The sequence below is a fragment of the Hypanus sabinus genome, unplaced genomic scaffold, assembly GCF_030144855.1.
Source record: "Hypanus sabinus isolate sHypSab1 unplaced genomic scaffold, sHypSab1.hap1 scaffold_423, whole genome shotgun sequence".
Classification (NCBI taxonomy): domain Eukaryota; kingdom Metazoa; phylum Chordata; class Chondrichthyes; order Myliobatiformes; family Dasyatidae; genus Hypanus; species Hypanus sabinus.
In genome coordinates this window covers 109,254-128,249 of record NW_026781302.1, presented here as the reverse complement: position 1 = coordinate 128,249, position 18,996 = coordinate 109,254, and the positions used below count along the sequence as shown (strand labels likewise).

Below are 18,996 nucleotides of genomic sequence, written 5' to 3'. Positions count from 1 at the left end.
GATCGTAGACTCCAAGTTCATTGCTCCCTGAAAGAGACTGAAACAGATTGATCCAGTGGTTAAGAAGGCAAATGGCGTGGTTGTCTTTATTAGTTGAAGCATTGAGTTCAAAAGTCGGGAGGTTGTGTTGCTGCTGTTACGAGCCTGCGGTCGTACTGTGACTGTTTCTTTAAGAGCGCCGGCGTGAGGAGGCGGGACTATGACGTCAGTCACAGGCTGATAGCGCTGAGTGTGGACTGAACCAGAAGAGAGGGAGAGAGAGCGAACTGCAGACAGGCAGTCGGCCAGTCTAAAGAGAGAGAAAGAGAGAGAGAGAGAGAGAGAGAGAGAGAGAGAGAGAGAGAGAGAGACTGCAAAAGCTGATCGCTTCAGTTATTCGCAGCTGAGGGTTGAGAGTCTCCTCGGCCCACGGTACACGGTACACGGAAGCACAACGAATGTGTGTGGCTGTCACTTCGTATAATCCATAGGAGTGGGTTTTGGAATATCTTGTGTTAACCCTTGCCTGGGTATGTTGTGTGGTAACCCCGGGAAGACGGTATTCCTCTGTCAGGTCACTTTCGCTGATAACTCGTCTGTGGACGGATTCAACGGATAAGAACTTCGTCGACGGTTATTTTGAAGTAACGGCCTTTTCTTTACGTTTCACCATGGATTACAAGCATCTCTCTCCCATCATTTATTCCGTAGATTACTGAATTTTCCTACTTTACCATTTAAAGACTCTAAGCTTTGTTCCCTCAGACTCGATAGTCTGGGAAATACATTTACACACATATACACTTAACACTGTTAACTTTCCTTTATTTCGTTGTTACTATATTATAAATAGATACTAATAAAGAGAGTGATTTTAACATCAAAACCAGACTCCAGTGTGAACTCTATTGCTGCTGGTTCGTTTCTAAAACGTTGCAGCTCGTAACACAGTTTTATAAAACTAGTTAGACCACATCTGGAGTGTTTCATACAGTTCTGGTCGCCCCCATTCTCGAAAGGATGTCGGGGCTTTGGACAGGGCACAGAAGAGGTTTACCAGGACACTGCCTGGATTAGAGGGCATGAGCTATAACGAGAGGCTGGACAAACTTGTGTTGTTTTCTCCAGAGCGGCGCGGGCTGGGGTGAGACTGGATGGACGTTTATAAGATTACGAGAGGAATAGATTGAGTGGACAGACGATATATTTTCCTGGGGGTTGAAATGTCTAATACATTTAAGGTGAGAGGAGATGTGAGCGGCAAGTTTGCTTCTTTCCACTGACTAATGAGTAGCTGGAGTCTCTGCCTTGGGGGGAGGGGGGAGGTGTCACCAATCCTGACGAGTAATCCCATTTGCCCCTCCCATTTAACCGCAGCATCTGCGTGGCCCCGCCTCCCGATGATGTAACAATCTCTTCGCGCATGTTCACAGTCTCCGGGTGGACGGTGTTATCCTCTCCGCTCAGAGCTGAAGTGGGTCGGCCGTGTGTTCGGGAAAGACTTTCGTCTCTTCCGTCGGGATCACTGTCTGCGGGCCGAAGATATCACTTCAATACTTCGGTATTGAGACCGATCCCGAGCGGGGAGATCTGATGTTGGCCGTGAGCCCGGAACTGAGGGCCAGTTAATCATCTATTTTCCAGCTATCTGGGCTCGTCAGAAATGTGTCGACTTAACTTAATCTGCATTGAACGATCCAAACCAGGAGCCCAGGCTGTCTGTTTCAGCAGAATTGAAATGGAAGACTCGCAGACAGGTCACTTGTGTCTTGTGCCGCAGATTCGCCCCGCCTCCGCTTTGTGACGCCAGATCACGTGGTTGATTTTGGCCACTGACTGTGTTCAGGTATTAACTTCCCTGATCTCGCCTCGCTTCCTGGGGCTCCTCGCTTTTGTCGTGGGGCTTTTTGGCTGTTGTGTCTTCTCCCGGACTGGGGTGGGTGTGAAAGGTGAACGTCCCAGGTTGTGGGGATCTTTGATTTCATTGCCTGCTTTAGCGATGGACTGGGATGTCAAGGGGATGAATGGTTCGAGCTTCAGCACTACGCAGCGTGGTGTGTTCCTGAGCAAGGCACTTAGCCACACATTACTCCTGCACGTTTATAGCCCAGCGCCGGCGGTCACTCCAGTATAGGCAAGACAAGATCTGTATCCTAGGATCTGTAATACAAATTTCCTGAAATGGACCAGTTTTAACCTGGAAATGGAGTGATAGTATAACAGTAAAGAAAGCACAACTTTTCCCTGTCAATTATCTGGTACCATTTTGTCTGTTATTGCTGGAAATGTGTTCAGTACAGTTGTTGCTAATGAGGTTCACATGAATAATCTCAGGAATGATCGGCTTTATGTGTGAGGAGCATTTGATGGTTCTGGACCTGTGCTCGATGGAGTTCAGAGGGACGGTGGGGGTGGTGGAGGGATGTATGGTTAAATAAGCCTACCAAATGCTGAATAGCCTGGACATGAAGAGGATGTTTCCATTAGACAGGGAGTCTGTGATCTGACAGCACAGTCTCAGAATAAATTTGCTTCCCTTTAAAACTGAGATGAGAAAAATTTTTTGGCCAAGAGATGTCTGATATCTGGAATTTGTTTCCGCAGAATTTGTTTGAGGCTGCCATTTGGGTATATTTGTGAAGATTAATATACTGATGATTGCTGAGTAGCTTCAGTGTTACAGGAGGAAGACAGGAATATGGTGTTGGAATAAAAATCAGTCGTGGTTGAATGGTGGGCAGACCAGATGGATTGAATCACCTAATTCTGTTCCTGTGTCTTATATCTTACCATGACTGAATGATGGCTCCTTCTTATCCCGTATCGTCTGTGTCATGTGAGGGACAATAAAAGATTGTTCACTGAGATCATTATATTTGCCTTCAACGTTTAAATTTCAGTGAGTTTTCTTCCTAGTAACATTAAGCAGAAATGTTTGGTCCTCCTTTTCATTGTTAACGTGCTTCATTATCTTTCATGTTAAAGTTAAAACTGCGGTGAGAGATTTATTGGAAGAAAACGCATGACTGAAGACGAGGGAACAGCAACATGTGAACCAGCCCGAGGATTGAGAGCACTGACTGGAGAGGACCCATATGACTCGGAGATTCCAGTGATTCAGTCAGGAGAAAGTTTGGTGAGTCTCATTTACTCAAACACTGGTCCTTTAGGCATTACATACCTGTACAAAGGAAGGTACAAAATAGTTGGGAGTGAGACAGAATGTGCCCAGAAGAACCAGTTATGCCAGTACCAGTCAGACACAGTTGTGAAGAAGCCCCCACCTCCAATATTCCCTTTAAACTTTTTGCCCTTCTCCCTTAACCCATGTCCTCTGGTTTTTTTTTCTCCCTTAGCCTCAGTGGAAAAAGACTGCTTGCATTCACTCTATCTGTACCCATCATAATTTTATACACCTCTATCAAATCACCCCTCATTCTCCTACACTCCAGGGAATAAAGTCCTACCCTATTCAACCTTTCTCTGTAACTCAGTTTCTCAAGTCCTGGCAACATCCTTGTAAACCTTCTCTGCACTCTTTCAACCTTATTAATATCCTTCCTGTAATTCGGTGACCAAAACTGCACACAATACTCCAAATTCCCCCTCACTATTGCAATATACAACCACACCATTACATTCCAACTCTTATACTCAGTACTTTGATTTATAAAGGCCAATGTACCATCTCATTACTGCCCTATCTACATGTGATGCCACTTTTAGGGAATTTTCTATCAGTATTCCTAGATCCCTCTGTTCTAGTGCACTCCTCAGTGCCCTACCTTTTACCTTGTATGTTCTATATTGGTTTGACCTTCCAAAGTGCAATACCTCACACTTGTCTGTATTAAACTCCATCTGCCATTTTTCCAGCTGGTCCAGATCCCTCTGCAAGCTCTGAAAATCTTCCTCACGGTGCACTACACCTCCAATCTTTGTATCATCAACAAATTTGCTGATCCAATTTACCAAATTATTATCCAGATCATTGATATAGATGACAAATAACAATGGACCCAGCACTGATCCCTGTGGCACACCACCTGTCACAGGCCTCCACTCAAGAATAGCAATCCTCCACGACCACTCTCTGACTTCTCCCTTTCTCAATTCCCATTCAAATTTACTACCTCACCATGTATACCTAGTGACTGAATGTTCCTAACTAACCTCCCATGCGGGACCTTGTCAAAGGCCTTACTGAAGTCCATACAGACAACATCCACTGCCTTGCCTTCATCCACTTTCCTTGTAACCGCCTCGAAAATCTCTAATATATTTGTTAAACATGACCTACCGTGCACAAAGCCGTGTTGACTCTCCCTAATAAGTCCCTGTCTATCTAAATAATTGTCGATCCTATCTCTTCGTACTCCTTCCAATAACTTACCCATGACCTACATCAAACTTTCAAGCCTATGATTTCCTGGATTACTTTTAGAGCCTGCTTTAAACAACGGAACAACATGAGCTATCCTCCAAATCTCTGGCACCTCACCCGTAGATAACGACATTTAAAGATATCTGCCAGGGCCTCTGCAATTTCAACACTAGTCTCCTTCAAGGTCCGAGGGAATACCCTGTCAGGTCCTGGAGATTTATCTACTCACCTCAAGGTAGCAAGCACCTCCTCCTCTTCTATCTGTATAGGTTTCATGACCTCAATACTTGTTTGCCTTATTCCATTGACTCCATGCCAGTTTCCTTAGTAAATTCAGACACAAAAAAAACATTTAACATCTCCCCAATTTCTTTTGGTTCCATGCATAGCCAAGCACTCTGATCTTCAAGATGACCAATTTTATCCCTTAACTATCCTTTTGCTATTAATATATCTGTGGAAGCTCTTACTATCCTTCACCTTGTCTGCCAACGCCACCTCATGTCTTCTTTCAGTCCTCCTGATTTCTTCCTTAAGTATTATTTTGCACTTTTTATACCCCTCAAGTACCTTCTTTGCTCCCTGATTCTTACACATGTCATACATCTCTCTCTTCTTTATCAGAGTTCCAATATCCATCGAGAACCAAGGTTCTTTATTCTTATACACTTTGGCTTTAATCCTGAGACTTTGTTCCCAGGGTGTACTCATGGGCCGTCCAGAAATGATTTCAGCTGGTGACAACCCTGTTTTCCTCTGTGGGGTAACCCTCATGTGGAATCGGGCTAATGGTCGGACCTTCAACCAAGTGAGTCCAGTCTCCACTGTTAGTCTGGCCAGTTTACTCTTCAGAGTGCCATTGGCTCTTTCCACACTGCCAGCGGCCCGTGGGTGGTGTACACAGTGGAATTGTTGCTTGATAGCTAGTTTGTTACATACTCCTTCATTTACTTTCACCATAAAGTGTGGGCCATTGTTGAACTCAGCATCTCTGGCTTGTACCTGGGAATTATTTCCCATAATAATACCTTCACAACAGTCACAGCAGTATTAATGGTAGTTGGAATAGCTTCAATCCATCTATTAAACACATCTATAATAACTAAGCAGTATCTATAGCAATGTACTGTAGGCAATTCAATAAAATCAACTTGTAGACATGAAAAAGATCCACCTGTCAAGGGAGTCGTTCCCGATGTGCAGGGTACAGGTTACCAACCATTCCCTCCTTTCCCAGGTGTGTCAAAAATTGTATTGGTAAAAATTGTGTTGGAACACAAACCTGTCCCACTAGGTGATCCAAAAACTTAGGCCGGGGACTTTCTTGCACCCCATATGGGACCACAGTTTTCATTCCTCCTCAGAGGCGTCCCCCTGAGAAGAACAAAACTTGAGGTAGCTGCAGAACAGTGAGTAAGTTGTCATTACTAATGGGGTGGCCAGAGGAAGTCAAGAATCCCCATGTTCCTAGAGAGCCCCGTAGTCATGTGCAATTCCAAATGCATAATGGGAGTCTGTGTGAACGTTCCCACTTCTGTCTGTTGCTGGGATACAGGCACGAGTCAGAGCAAACAGCTCAGCCTTCTGGGCGGAGACAGCTGCTTCAAAAGAGGCCTGTTCAGTTACTTCACTGTCTGTCACTATCGCATCGTTTCCCTGCTGGATCCACAAAAGAGCTTCCATCCTCATAAAACGTTGCCTCAGGCTAGAGGGGGTATTGCAGAATGGATGGGAGAGTCTGTCCTTCTTTCCCAGTGATCCGGACGGGCTAGAGGGGGTATTGCAGAATGGATGAGAGAGTCTGTCCTTCTTTCACTGTGATCCGGATGGGCTAGAGGGGGTATTGCAGAATGGATGGGAGAGTCTGTCCTTCTTTCACAGTGATCCGGACGGGCTAGAGGGGGTATTGCAGAATGGATGGGAGAGTCTGTCCTTCTTTCCCAGTGATCCGGACGGGCTAGAGGGGGTATTGTAGAATGGATGGGAGAGTCTGTCCTTCTTTCCCAGTGATCCGGACGGGCTAGAGGGGGTATTGCAGAATGGATGGGAGAGTCTGTCCTTCTTTCACTGTGATCCGGACGGGCTAGAGGGGATATTGCAGAATGGAAGGGAGAGTCTGTCCTTCTTTCACAGTGATCCGGATGGGCTAGAGAGGGTATTGCAGAATGGTTGGGAGAGTCTGTCCTTCTTTCACTGTGATCCAGACAGGAGGGCGGACTTCATGGACTGAAATTGCCCAGAGATGGGGTACAACATCTTGGGTTCAGTCACTATTAAAAGAATGTCTTACCAGATGTCCCGTCTTCACCTCAGACTCCTTCTAGTATCGGAGTTGGCCCACGGCCAAGTCTTGCCAGTCTCCCTTGGTGCTGGAGGCCTGTTTCGTCATGGTGTAGGCCAGGAGCACTCGGCTCATTGGCTTGAACCCAGGTCAGACCCTGAAGGTGGTATTGGGAACCTCCAGTCCTGTCTGTCGCCAAAAGAAATCTGGAACCTCGGCCAGAAATGCAATGCAGTCTCTTCCTTTAACCTCTCCAATCACCGTGACTGGGAATTTCTGTCCCTCGGGGTGCATAATATTGGCTTTCCTCAGTTGAGCACCACGTAGGGTCATAGCACAGAGTCACATGAGAGTCGGCCACTGGAAGAAGGGGTTCAAATGTACTGGAGTCCAGATAAAGTGCCCACCACTGGGTGGTCAGAGGAAGCTATCAGTTGTTCGCAGTCCCAGCATGATATCCTTGTCCATGCATAGAATCTCAACTTCCAACAGACAGAGCAAGTCTCTCCCTACGAGATTACACCCCCGTCTGGTGGTGACAGTAAATGAAACCTCACACTGGTTCCCCTGGAATTCCACCTGCAGTGGCTGGGTACGTGAATACGTACGTTCCGTGCCTTCGAACACTGACAGAGTGATTGTAGCGTCTGATAGCTGGAATCCCTTTTCCGATACTATTTCCTGATCGAGAATGGTTGTGGTTGCCCTCATATCAATCATAAATGGAACTGGATTTCCAGCAACTTGCAATATTACATTGGGCTCTTCCTGAGGGTTGGCAGTCATGGTTGCAAGGATCTTCTTGTCAATTTCTAAACGGGTTGTTGTCCCCACCTGTCACTTGGTAGGTTTTTGTTCCCATTTCTGTTCCTCAGATATAGCCCGCTCGCGTCCTTCCCGCTGAGCATATTCACCTTTAATATTAGTTCCCTTCGGGGTTGATCGGGATTCGAAATTTGGGTCCTAATGATATGTCAAAGCTCATCGCATTCGATTTTGGTCATTGTCAGGCCAATCCATATTATTTGTTTTAATCATGTTGGCTAACTTAGTTGGTAAGCATTGGAGCAGTAGGGCATTGAACTCGGGGGAAAGATTCCCATCATTAAAGGCTTGGTCTCCTGCAAAGGTGCCGTAGCAGGACACAAGTCACTCCCAATAGTCTGGTCCTGATTCCCCAGGCTTCGGATTGCATTCAAGTACTTTAGTGATGTTTACAGGTTGTTGGAGAGCCATTTCAAAGGCTTGAATAATCTGGTCATTCTGTTCATTCTCATTATGGTTTTCCACCTGGAACTCCTGATAGCTGTAACTCCTGTCTCTCAATTCTGCCTTCCCTTTTTGCCTCTCATCAGCTGAGAGAACCATGCAGCAGTTAAATCTTGAGGAGTCGCATTAAACATTTGTATGGTACCGTGGACACACTGAGCAAACTGCGCTGTTTTTTTCTTTTCTATCTGTGGCCTGATTCATGATCATTATCATTTCTTGAGGCTTCCAGGGAGCATACACAGGAATCACAGAGGGCTGTCCGTCTTCCTATTCCGAGGGGGAGCGTTTGCTACTGCTGTTCAGGAGGATTTAAACTAATGTGGCAGGGGGATGGGAACAAGTGCAGAGAGACAGAGGGGTGAAGAATGACAATAGAAGCAAAAAGTAGTAAGTTGAAAAGTAAAAGTGGCAGGCAGTCAAATCCAGGGCAAAAATCAAAAAGGGCCACTTTTCAACATAATTGTATAAGGGCTAAGAGTGTGGTAGAAACAAGCCTGAAGGCTTTGTGTGTCAATGCAAGGAGCATTTGCAATAAGGTGAATGAATTGAATGTGCAGATAGTTATTAATGAATATGATATAGTTGGAATCACAGAGACATGGCTCCAGGGTGACCAAGGATAGGAGCTCAACATCCAGGGATATTCAATATTCAGGAGGGATAGACAGGAAAGAAAAGGAGGTGGGGTACCGTTGCTGGTTAGAGAAGAGATTAACACAATAGAAAGGAAGGAAATTAGCCTGGAGGATGTGGAATCGATATGGGTAGAGCTGTGTAACACTGAGGGGCATAAAACGCTGGTGGGAGTTGTGTACATGCCACCTAACAGTAGTAGTGAAGTTGGGGATGGCATTAAACCGGAAATTAGAAATGCGTGCAAAAAAGGAACAGCAGTTATAATGGGTGACTTCAATCTACATATAGATTGAGTGAACCAAATTGGTAAGGGTGCTGAGGAAGAGGATTTCTTAGAATGTGTGCGGGATGGTTTTTTGAACCAACACGTCGAGGAACCAACGAGGGAGCAGGTCATTCTAGACTGGGTATTGAGCAATGAGGAAGGGTTAATTAGCAATCTTGTCATGTAAGAGTGACCGAAATATGGTGGAATTCTTCTTTAAGATGGAGGGTGACATAGTTAATTCAGAACCAAATGTTCTGAAATTAATGACGGGCAACTTTGAAGATATGAGACTTGAAGTAGCTAAGACAGACTGGCAAATGATATTTAAAGGGTTGACGGTGGATAGAAACATAGAAAATAGGTGCAGAAGTAGGCCATTCGGCTGTTCGAGCCTGCACCGCCATTCAGTATGATCATGGCTGATCATCCAACTCAGAACCCTGTACCTGCTTTCTCTCCATAACCCTGATCCCTTTAGCCACAAGAGCCATATCTAACTCCCTCTTAAATATAGCCAATGAACTGGCCTCAACTGTTTCCTGTGGCAGAGAATTCCACAGATTCTCCACTCTTTGTGTGAAGACGTTTTTCCTCATCTCGTTTCTAAAAGTCTTCCCCTTTATCCTTAAACTGTGACCCCTCGTTCTGGACTCCCCCAATGTCGGAAACAATCCTCCTGCATCTAGCCTGTCCAATCCCTTTAGAATTTTATATGTTTCAATAAGATTCCCCATCAATCTTCTAAATTCCAGTGAGTATAATCCTAGTCGATCCAGTCTTCCTTCATATGCAAGTCCTGTCATCCCAGGAATCAATCTGGTGAACCTTTTGATTAGGGGACTAAAACTGCACACAATACTCTAGGTGCGGTCTCACCAAGGCCTTGTACAACTGCAGTGGAACCTCCCTGCTCCGGTACTCAAATCCTTTTGCAATGAATGGCAACATACCATTCGCCTTTTTCACCGCCTGCTGTACCTGCATGCCTCCCTTCAATGGCTGGTGTACAATGACACCCAGATCTCATTGCACCTCCCCTTTTCCTAATCGGCCACCGTTCAGATAATAATCTGTTTTCCTGTTCTTGCAACCAAAATGGATTACCTCATATTTGTCCACATTAAATTGCATCTGCCAAGAATTTGCCCATTCACCTAACTTATTAAAGTCACCCTGCATCCTCTTAGCATCCTCCTCACAGCTAACACCTCTGCCCAGCTTCGTGTCATCCGCAAACTTGGAGATGCTGCATTTAATTCCCTCATCTAAATAATTAATATATATTGTAAACAACTGGAGTCCCAGCACTGAGCCTTGCGGTACCCCACTAGTCACTGCCTGCCATTCTGAAAAGGTCCAGTTTACTCCCACTCTTTGCTTCCTGTCTGCCAGACAATTCTCTATCCACATCAATACCATACCCCCAATACAGTGTGCTTTAAGTGTACATACTAATCTCCTGTGTGGGACCTTGTAAAAAGCCTTTTGAAAATCTAAATATACCACATCTACTGGCTCTCCCCTATCCACTCTTATTAGTTACATCTTCAAAAAATTCTATAAGATTCGTCAGACATGACTTTCCTTTCACAAATCCTTGCTGAATTTGTCCGATGATTTCACCTTTTTCCAAATGTGCTGTTATCACATCTTTGATAACCGACTCTAGCATTTTCCCCACCACCAATGTCAGACTAACCGGTCTATAATTCCCTGGTTTTTCTCTCCCTCCTTTTTTAAAAAGTGGGGTTACATTAGCCACCCTCCAATCCTCAGGAACTAATCCAGAATCTAAGGAGTTTTGAAAAATTATCACTAATGCATCCACTATTTCTTGGCCTACTCTGGGATGCAGACCATCTGGCCCTGGGAATATATCTGCCTTTAATCCCTTCAATTTACTTAACACCACTTCCCTACTAACATGTATTGCCCTCAGTTCCTCCATCTCACTAGACCCTCGGTCTCTTACTATTTCCGGAGGGTTATTTATGTCCTCCTTAGTGAAGACAGAACCAAAGTAGTTATTCAATTGGTGTGCCATGTCTTTGTTCCCTATGATCAATTCACCTGTTTCTGACTGTAAAGGTCCTTACATTTGTCTTGACCAATCTTTTTCTTTTCACATATCTGTAAAAACTGTTACAGTCAGTTTTTATGTTCCCTGCCAGTGTTCTCGCATAATCTTTTTTCCCTTTCCTAATTAAGCCCTTTGTCCTCCTCTGCTGGTCTCTGAATTTCTCCCAGTCCTCAGGTGTGCCGTTTTTTGTTGCTAATTTATATGTTTCTTCTTTGGACTTGATACTATCCTTAATTTCCCTTGTCAGCCACCAGTGCACTACCTTCCCTGATTTATTCTTTTGCCAAACTGGGATGAACAATCGTTGTAGTTCATCCATGCGATCTTTAAATGCTTGCCTTTGCATATTCACCGTCAACCCTTTAAGTATCATTTGCCAGTCTATCTTAGCTAATTCACATCTTATACCTTCAAAGTTGCCTTTCTTTAAGTTCAGAATCTTTGTTTCTGAATTAACTATGTCACTCTCCATCTTAATGAAGAATTCCACCATATAATGGTCACTCTTACCCAAGGGGCCTCGCACGACAAGATTGCTAACTAACCCTTCCTTTTTGCTCAATACCCAATGTAGAATGGCCTGCTCTCTAGTTGGTTCCGCAACATTCATATGCAATGGCAAGCATTTAAAGATTGCATGGATGAACGACAACACTTTTTAAGTTTTGCAGCTGCATGAATTTCTTGCATGATTTTCTCCGGGCTGAATAAGACGATGAGCTCACTGTGGTTTTGTCTCTCTCTCTCTCTCTCTCTCTCTCTCTCTCTCTCTCTCTCTCTCTCTCTCTCTCTCTCTCTCTCTCTCTCTCTCTCTCTCTCTTTCCCCCCCCCCCCCCCCCCTTGTGTCTAATGTCACAGTGCCGCCTCACTCAGGCACCTAAAGTGACACTCACAGTAAGCCAACCTGCGGTCTCATAACACAATGCACCTCTAAAGTCTGACAGCAGACTAGCAAGTGAATCTTCGATGGTGCAGAGTCAAAAACCAAAAAGTTGCCAGCCTGAGACAGGGCTTTGGGGTTCCAGAGAGAGATGGGGTCTAGAGTTTACCAGGAGGAGGAGGAGGAATCAGACCAGCAGGATATGGCTACAAAAGAAAGGTCAGATACATTTGGAAACTGGTTGACCGGGAAAAAAGGTGGTTAATTTCGGGCAGCAAATGTGGAGAGGAACTAAAAAGACAATGTTTAGGCAGAGCCCCTTCCGCATGCCTAGCCTGTGTACTCCACTGCTTCGTAGTTCTCTAAATTGCAGAGTTCCTCCAGCGTTTTGTGTGTGTGTGTCTCTGTATTTCCAGCAACTGCAGAATCTCCTGTATTTTATAACTGCATTTTACTTTGGCGTTAGATACACGTTGATATTGAGTATATTGTTTATGGGAGCCGCTTTCTGCATTAAGACAGCTGCAGATTTTTCTATACACACTATATAAAAAAAAAATGAGGCATGGGCATTGAACCGGTGCTGGCAGAAATGTTTAATGGCACCGTGATTACCCATAGGGCCATGCGTTAAGAATTTCGCCGGTACTGAAGCGCTGATGAAATGCGCAGTACACAGAAGGGTTTGAAAATGTTGGGTGCAGGTAATAGCGATTCTCCGTGTTTTTATCTTAAACACCGACTTCGCGACAATTCCTGTGAAATCTGGACACCGTGGCCAACAATCCCGGGACAGTCCTGCTCTTGTCCCTGGCTCTCAGCTCCACGATCCGTACACGGGCCCCGGGGAGCTTCCGGCTGCTGAGTGAATGGGAACCGATGGATCTTTCAGACAGAGCTGAGCTCCAGCTATAATAAAGGCAAGGATTAGGAACTCAGAGAAAGGGAACAAAATCTTTTACATCACCAGTTGAGAAAATCACCTATGCTCTACCTCCAATCACTAATGAGAGAAAATCTGATGATGCTGGAAATCCAAGCAACATGCACAAAATACTAGAGGAATTCAGCATTAGTACTCTTTTCCATAGCTGCTGCCTGGCCTGCTGAGGTCCTCCAGCATTTTGTGTCTGTTGCTTGTTCCTCCACCTTTTGTTCAGGACTTTTCTACCGGTGAGAGCATGTATTGTCCCATTCTCTCTGGGTACTGAATGATATCAAGCACCTTTGCCCTGGGCAGCAAGTAGCTTTCACATCACAAATGTGCCAGACTCCAGTGACGGACTACTGCCCTTCCCTTCGTATTCATTGGCATTGCAATCACTGAGTTTCAACACTGTCAGTCTTTGTCTGATGTGTGTATTGTGGCAATGCAAACGTTGCTGGAGAATTGGGGAAGGTTTCAGGGGAATATAGAAACTGAGTTCACCACTGTCATTCATTGGGGGGGGGGAGGGTTCAGGGGAAATATTTATGTAGAATACAGAAACTGATGATACTTTTGTGTATTCTGGTGTTGCAAAGGTTGCTGGAGAATTTGCAAGTGGGAAGAAGTGGAATGATATTTGGAAATCTGACTTGTTAAAGCATAACTTAGCAAGCAAACAACATATGGACAATATGCAAAAACTTTGGTGAGAAAATCCTTCATTACCCATTACAGGCCTACTACATAGGTTGTGTGAGAGTGTAGATGTGAGAGTGTGAGAGTGTGGATTGAACCCAGAGGAGATCAAAGTTCCTATTGACTGTGATTTTCTAGCTGTGAAAATGAATACCTCTCTATATAAAATTCACCGTGCACATCTTGTCACTGGGTAAAAAAAAATGCACAGTGCAAGATTTATGTACACACTTGTTATTACAAATTAGAGGGAAGATGGGGAGACCTGTAGTGTCCCTGATGCCCTCACTTACAAGAAGTGCATCCAGCTGCAGCTTGTAACCCTGCAGTTTAAGGAGTTGGAACTTGAAACGCATATGGGAATTGATGGTCATTCCAGATCCTAGCACTCTGCCCAGTCAGGAGATGATTTATCTTCCAACTTGGGTTTAACCTCACTGTAACAGTGTGATACCAAATCAAATCTTGGCAATTCAAGTAATCTCATCTGAAATGTTGTCCTACACTCATTGATGAATTTTGTAAATCTTTTACAGGTTAAAAACGGGAAGGAATATGTCTCCAGGAACCTCAAACACGGCACAACAATTTATTTGTCTCTGTCTAGATATTTAAGAAGTGGAGCAAGGGATTCAATCGACCATCCTTCCTGCTCAGACTGTGGGGAGTGATTCTCTTGGTCATCTGACCAACTAGCAAGCCGGGCATTTTACACAGGAGAGAGGCCGTTCACCCGCACAGACAGTGGGAATGGATTCACTCGGTCATTTCAACTGAAGGTACATCAGCAATTTCACACTGGGCAAGGCCATTCATCTGTTCTGTGTGTGAGAAAGGATTCTATCGGGCATCCCACCTGTGGACACACCAGTCAGATGACACTGGGCAGAGCTGGTCATCTGCTGAATTTCGGGGAAGGGATTCTTTCGGTCATCTGACCTAATGGCACACCAGCGTGTTCAAACCAGGGGGCAGGCATTCACCTGCTCAGTCTGTGGGAAGGGATTCACTGCATCATCCAACCTACAGAGACATCAGCGAGTTCACACTGGGGAGAAGCCATTCACCTGCTCAGTCTGTGGGAAGGGATTCACTCAGTCATCCCACCTACAGAGTCATCAGCGAGTTCACACTGGGGAGAAGCCGTTCACCTGCTCAGTCTGTGGGAAGGGATTCTCTCAGTCATCCAACCTACAGAATCATCAGCGAGTTCACACTGGGGAGAAGCCGTTCACCTGTTCAGAATGTGGGATAGGATTCACTCAGTCATCCCAACTACTGGCACATCAGTCAGTTCATAATGGTGAGTGGCCATTCACCTGCTCAGTCTGTGGGAAGGGAATCACTCAGTCATCCAACCTACAGAGTCATCAGCGAGTTCACACTGGGGAGAGGCCGTTCACCTGCTCAGTCTGTGGGAAGGGATTCACTCAGTCATCCCAACTACAGAATCATCAGCGAGTTCACACTGGGGAGTGGCCGTTCACCTGCTCAGAATGTGGGAAAAGATTCACTCAGTCATCCACCCTACATAGTCATCAGCGTGTTCACACTGGGGAGAGGCCATTCACTTGCTCAGTCTGTGGGAAGGGATTCTCTCACTCATCCACCCTACAGAGACACCAGCGAGTTCACACTGGGGAGAGGCCATTCTCCTGCTCAGTCTGTGGGAAGGGATTCACTCAGTCATCCATCCTACGGAGTCATCAGCGAGTTCACACTGGGGAGAAGCCGTTCACCTGCTCAGTCTGTATGAAGGGATTCACTCAGTTATCCAGCCTACAGAGTCATCAGCGAGTTCACACTGGGGAGAAGCCATTCACCTGCTCAGTCTGTGGGAAGGGATTCACTCGGTCATCCATCCTACAGAGTCATCAGCGAGTTCACACTGGGGAGAAGCCGTTCACCTGCTCAGTCTGTATGAAGGGATTCACTCAGTTATCCAGCCTACAGAGTCATCAGCGAGTTCACACTGGGGAGAAGCCATTCACCTGCTCAGACTGTGGGAAGAGTTTCACTCGGTCATCCCAACTACTGGCACACCAGTCAGTTCATACTGGGGAGAAGCCATACACCTGCTCAGTCTGTGGGAAGGGATTCTCTGAGTCATCCAGATTACAGAGTCATCAACGAGTTCATACTGGGGAGAAGCCATTCACCTGCTCAGACTGTGGGAAGGGATTCACTCAGTCATCCAATCTACAGAATCACCAGCGAGTTCACACTGGGGAGACGCCGTTCACCTGCTCAGTCTGTGGGAAGGGATTCACTCGGTCATCCCACCTACAGAATCATCAGCGAGTTCACACTGGGGAGAAGCCATTCATCTGCTCAGAATGCGGGAAGGGATTCACTCAGTCATCCACCCTACTGAGTCACCAGCGAGTTCACACTGGGGAGAAGCCATTCACCTGCACAGTATGTGGGAAGGGATTCACTCGTTCATCCACCCTACAGAGTCATCAGCGAGTTCACATTGGGGAGAAGCTGTTCACCTGCTCAGTCTGTGGGAAGGGATTCACTCAGTTATCCAGCGTACAGAGTCATCAGCGATTTCACACTAGGGAGAAGCCGTTCACCTGCTCAGACTGCGGGAAAGGATTCACTCAGTCATCACAACTACTGGCACACCAGTCAGTTCACAGTGGGGACTGGTCGTTGTTATGAATCCCTGGGTTTCGTTTGCTGTGGACTGTCATTTTAAGAGAGAGAGACAGGCATTAGGATGCCGACTCAGTCTGACTTGCAGCTTGTTTTCATTGCTCGCAGCTTGTTTAATTTTAACCGAGGACACAGACACTCAGAGTCAGACGGAGACAAAGGAGGAAAAATGGAAGGATCGAAACCAGGGAACTAGTGGCCAAGGGTCACTGTTTGGAACTTTCCTATGCCCACAAGGATGGGTTAATTATTGATTCACCGTACATCGAATGTGTCATTGTCACCTCATTTGATCCTTAAGAGTGGATCGGATTTGGCGCATCCTGTGGAGACCACTTATGTGTTAACCCTTGCCTGGCTGTGGTGTGGCAGTTCACGAAGACGATACCGCTTGTGACAAGTCACTTTCGATGATAATTTGTATGTGGATTTGGAACGATGATGTACAAAATCTCCAGCAACTCTTCTCTCGTTTTACCACCGTGGAACCTGTGCAATTCTACATATTTGCCTTCTCTCGCCATTTACCCTGGATTATAAGTCTCTCCCTCTCATCGCCTATTCTGTAGTTGAACTGAACTTTAATGCTTTATCATCTCAACACTGTAAGCCTTGTTTCCCCCGAGCTCAATAGTTTGGGAGTTATATTTACACACATTTATAAATGTAACACTATTAACTTCTGTTTATCTTGTTTAAGTTGCAATTTTACAAGAAGATTCTAATAAAGACAGATTTAACATCAAAACCAGACTCCAGGTGTAGTCTATTGCTGCTGGCTTGTTTCTAAAGCATTATGGTTCATAACAAATTTGGGGCCTGCGTCTGGGATATGAACAAATTTGGGGGCTATTCATCGATGAATTATCGATTTGATTGGGGAAATCCCTTTTGATTTATTTGTGTGTGGAAATCAGCAGCAATGGACATTTATAAATTTCTGGAAGCGCCTACCCCTAAGGCATTAGGAAAAGCCAAAAAGAATGAATTGCTGACTGTTGCTAATGGGCTGAATCTTAAGCAGGTAAGGGGGTGTGAAGGACCAGGGCAAGCATAAAACTGATAGAGGAAGTACAGGTAAACCAATAGGGGTTTTACTATAAAATATAGGCACCCACCCCCTTTTTCAGAGACTGGGATCCCTGTTTCAACCGGTAATGATTTGCATTGCAATGTGTTCACCTCTCAGTCCTCGATTCTCTAAATGAAAGGTTTATCACATTTGATCTTTCTTTATATGATGACCCAACCATTTCAGGGATCAGTCTGTTGAAACTTCATTGCACTCTCTAATACAAATACTCTCCAATCACTTTTTTAATCCTCTGTGCAAAAAATGTCCATCTTACGCAGCCCCGTGTTGCCCCAACGACTCACCTCCTACCCCCGTCATTGGCCCCACTTGCAGGTCAACCGTCTGTTGGTGTTTCCTCCCCTATGTGAATCCCTTTGCTCGCCACTACCGTGGGCTCAGACATTTCCACAGATTTTCACCGGGACAAACATCTTGTCCGCTCCCTCCATCTTTTTCCTTTCAATAAAATCCCTCCTCTCCCTCCCCAGGGAACTGGCATCAAACCGACGGGCCGAGAGGTCTCCACCTCTCGGCGACATATCAGACTCCGGCTGCAGGAGACGCTTCACAAACGCCCCAACTTCCCTTGGAGGGAAATGGAAATAAATCAAAAAACGGACATTTACTCCGCTGTGATGTGGAGTTTGAGGCCGGAGCGGGAGGCGAACTCAGCGGGGGTAACACCCTCTGGACTTGTCCACCTCTGCGACTGGTGGTAACAAGTGATTGACATCGCTTTGCACCAATGGGAATAGTGCAGCCCCTGAATCCTTTGTTGACAGCGGTGGGGGAGGGCTGGTCACGTGACTATTAGCCCAGCTATTAAACTGATAAAGCCCGAGCTCACCAGCGCATGGATGACGTAATACGCTGTGCACGTAAGGGCAGATCCCGGTGTGGGAAGCCCATGCGTGACGTCAGGCGCGAGGGGGGTCTGTGCAACGTCACCTGTGGGGATGCGCTCTCATTTAAATGCACCTTAATGTGCGTTTCTTATGATTTCAGAGGGACAACAACATTAATCACGGGTTTCATTACTGAATCCACAGTTGTGAGATGTAAAGTCAACAGTTATGTGTCCGGCTGGGCCGTGTTGTTTTGGGGGCTATTGATCGATTAATTAGCTATTTGATTGGGCATATCCCTTTAGATTTATTTGTGTGTGGAAATCATCAGCAGTGGATATTGATAAATTTCTGTAGGTTGGATGATCCCAAAGTCCTCATCAATTTTGAATTTGTAAAGTTTGTAAATCAAGGCTACTTAGAATGCTGCATCTGTGCTTGACTTTCCAAGAGTAATCCAATTGGTTTTGTTCCCAGTCTTTCCAAATATCCTTGCAAATGATTTTCTTCCATTTATTTTGGAAAGCCATTATGGATTCTACATCCATCACCCTATCAGGCAATGCAGTATAAAGATCAAGCCTCAACAGTTGCAGAAAGTTATTCTACATCTGTTAGAGTAACATCTGTAGAGTTAGGTAAGGGAGAAATGCAAAGAGACCTAGGAGTCCTAGTTCATCAGTCAATGAAGGTGAATGAGCAAGTGCAACAGGCAGTGAAGAGGGCAAATGGAATGTTGGCCTTTATTACAAGGGGAATTGAGTACAAGAGCAAGGATGTCCTTTTGCATTTGTCCAGGGGCCTGGTGAGACCACACCTGGAATATTGTGTACAATTATGGTCTCCAGGTTTAAGGAAGGACATTCTGGCAATTGAGGAAGTGCAGCGTAGATTCACTCGGTTGATTCCTGGGATGGCAGGGCTGTCTTACGCAGAGAGATTGGAGAGATTGGGCTTGTACACACAGGAATTGAGGAGATTGAGAGGGGATCTGATTGAATCGTTTAAGAT

The 18,996-nt window shown here is 45.4% G+C and overlaps 1 protein-coding gene across 2 annotated transcripts; it reads left to right on the top strand.

Annotated features, from left to right (window-relative positions):
• The first annotated feature begins 394 nt into the window (after positions 1 to 394).
• On the top strand, positions 395 to 16,807 carry LOC132388841 (gastrula zinc finger protein XlCGF26.1-like). 2 transcript variants are annotated; one of them, XM_059961264.1, is made up of 4 exons: positions 395 to 1,825; positions 2,965 to 3,115; positions 13,305 to 13,414; positions 13,941 to 16,807. In XM_059961264.1, the coding sequence occupies exon 4, from the start codon at positions 14,347 to 14,349 to the stop codon at positions 16,069 to 16,071; it is 1,725 nt and encodes a 574-aa protein (XP_059817247.1). In that variant the 5' UTR covers positions 395 to 1,825; positions 2,965 to 3,115; positions 13,305 to 13,414; positions 13,941 to 14,346; the 3' UTR covers positions 16,072 to 16,807. The 2 variants fall into 2 exon arrangements, with proteins under 2 accessions (XP_059817247.1, XP_059817248.1); XM_059961265.1 differs by lacking the exon at positions 13,305 to 13,414.
• The last annotated feature ends 2,189 nt before the right edge of the window (positions 16,808 to 18,996 follow it).

Bases quoted from the DNA above. Each gene is read 5' to 3' on its own strand.
- LOC132388841 (XM_059961265.1), top strand. From the start codon at position 14,347: ATGGCACACCAGCGTGTTCAAACCAGGGGGCAGGCATTCACCTGCTCA.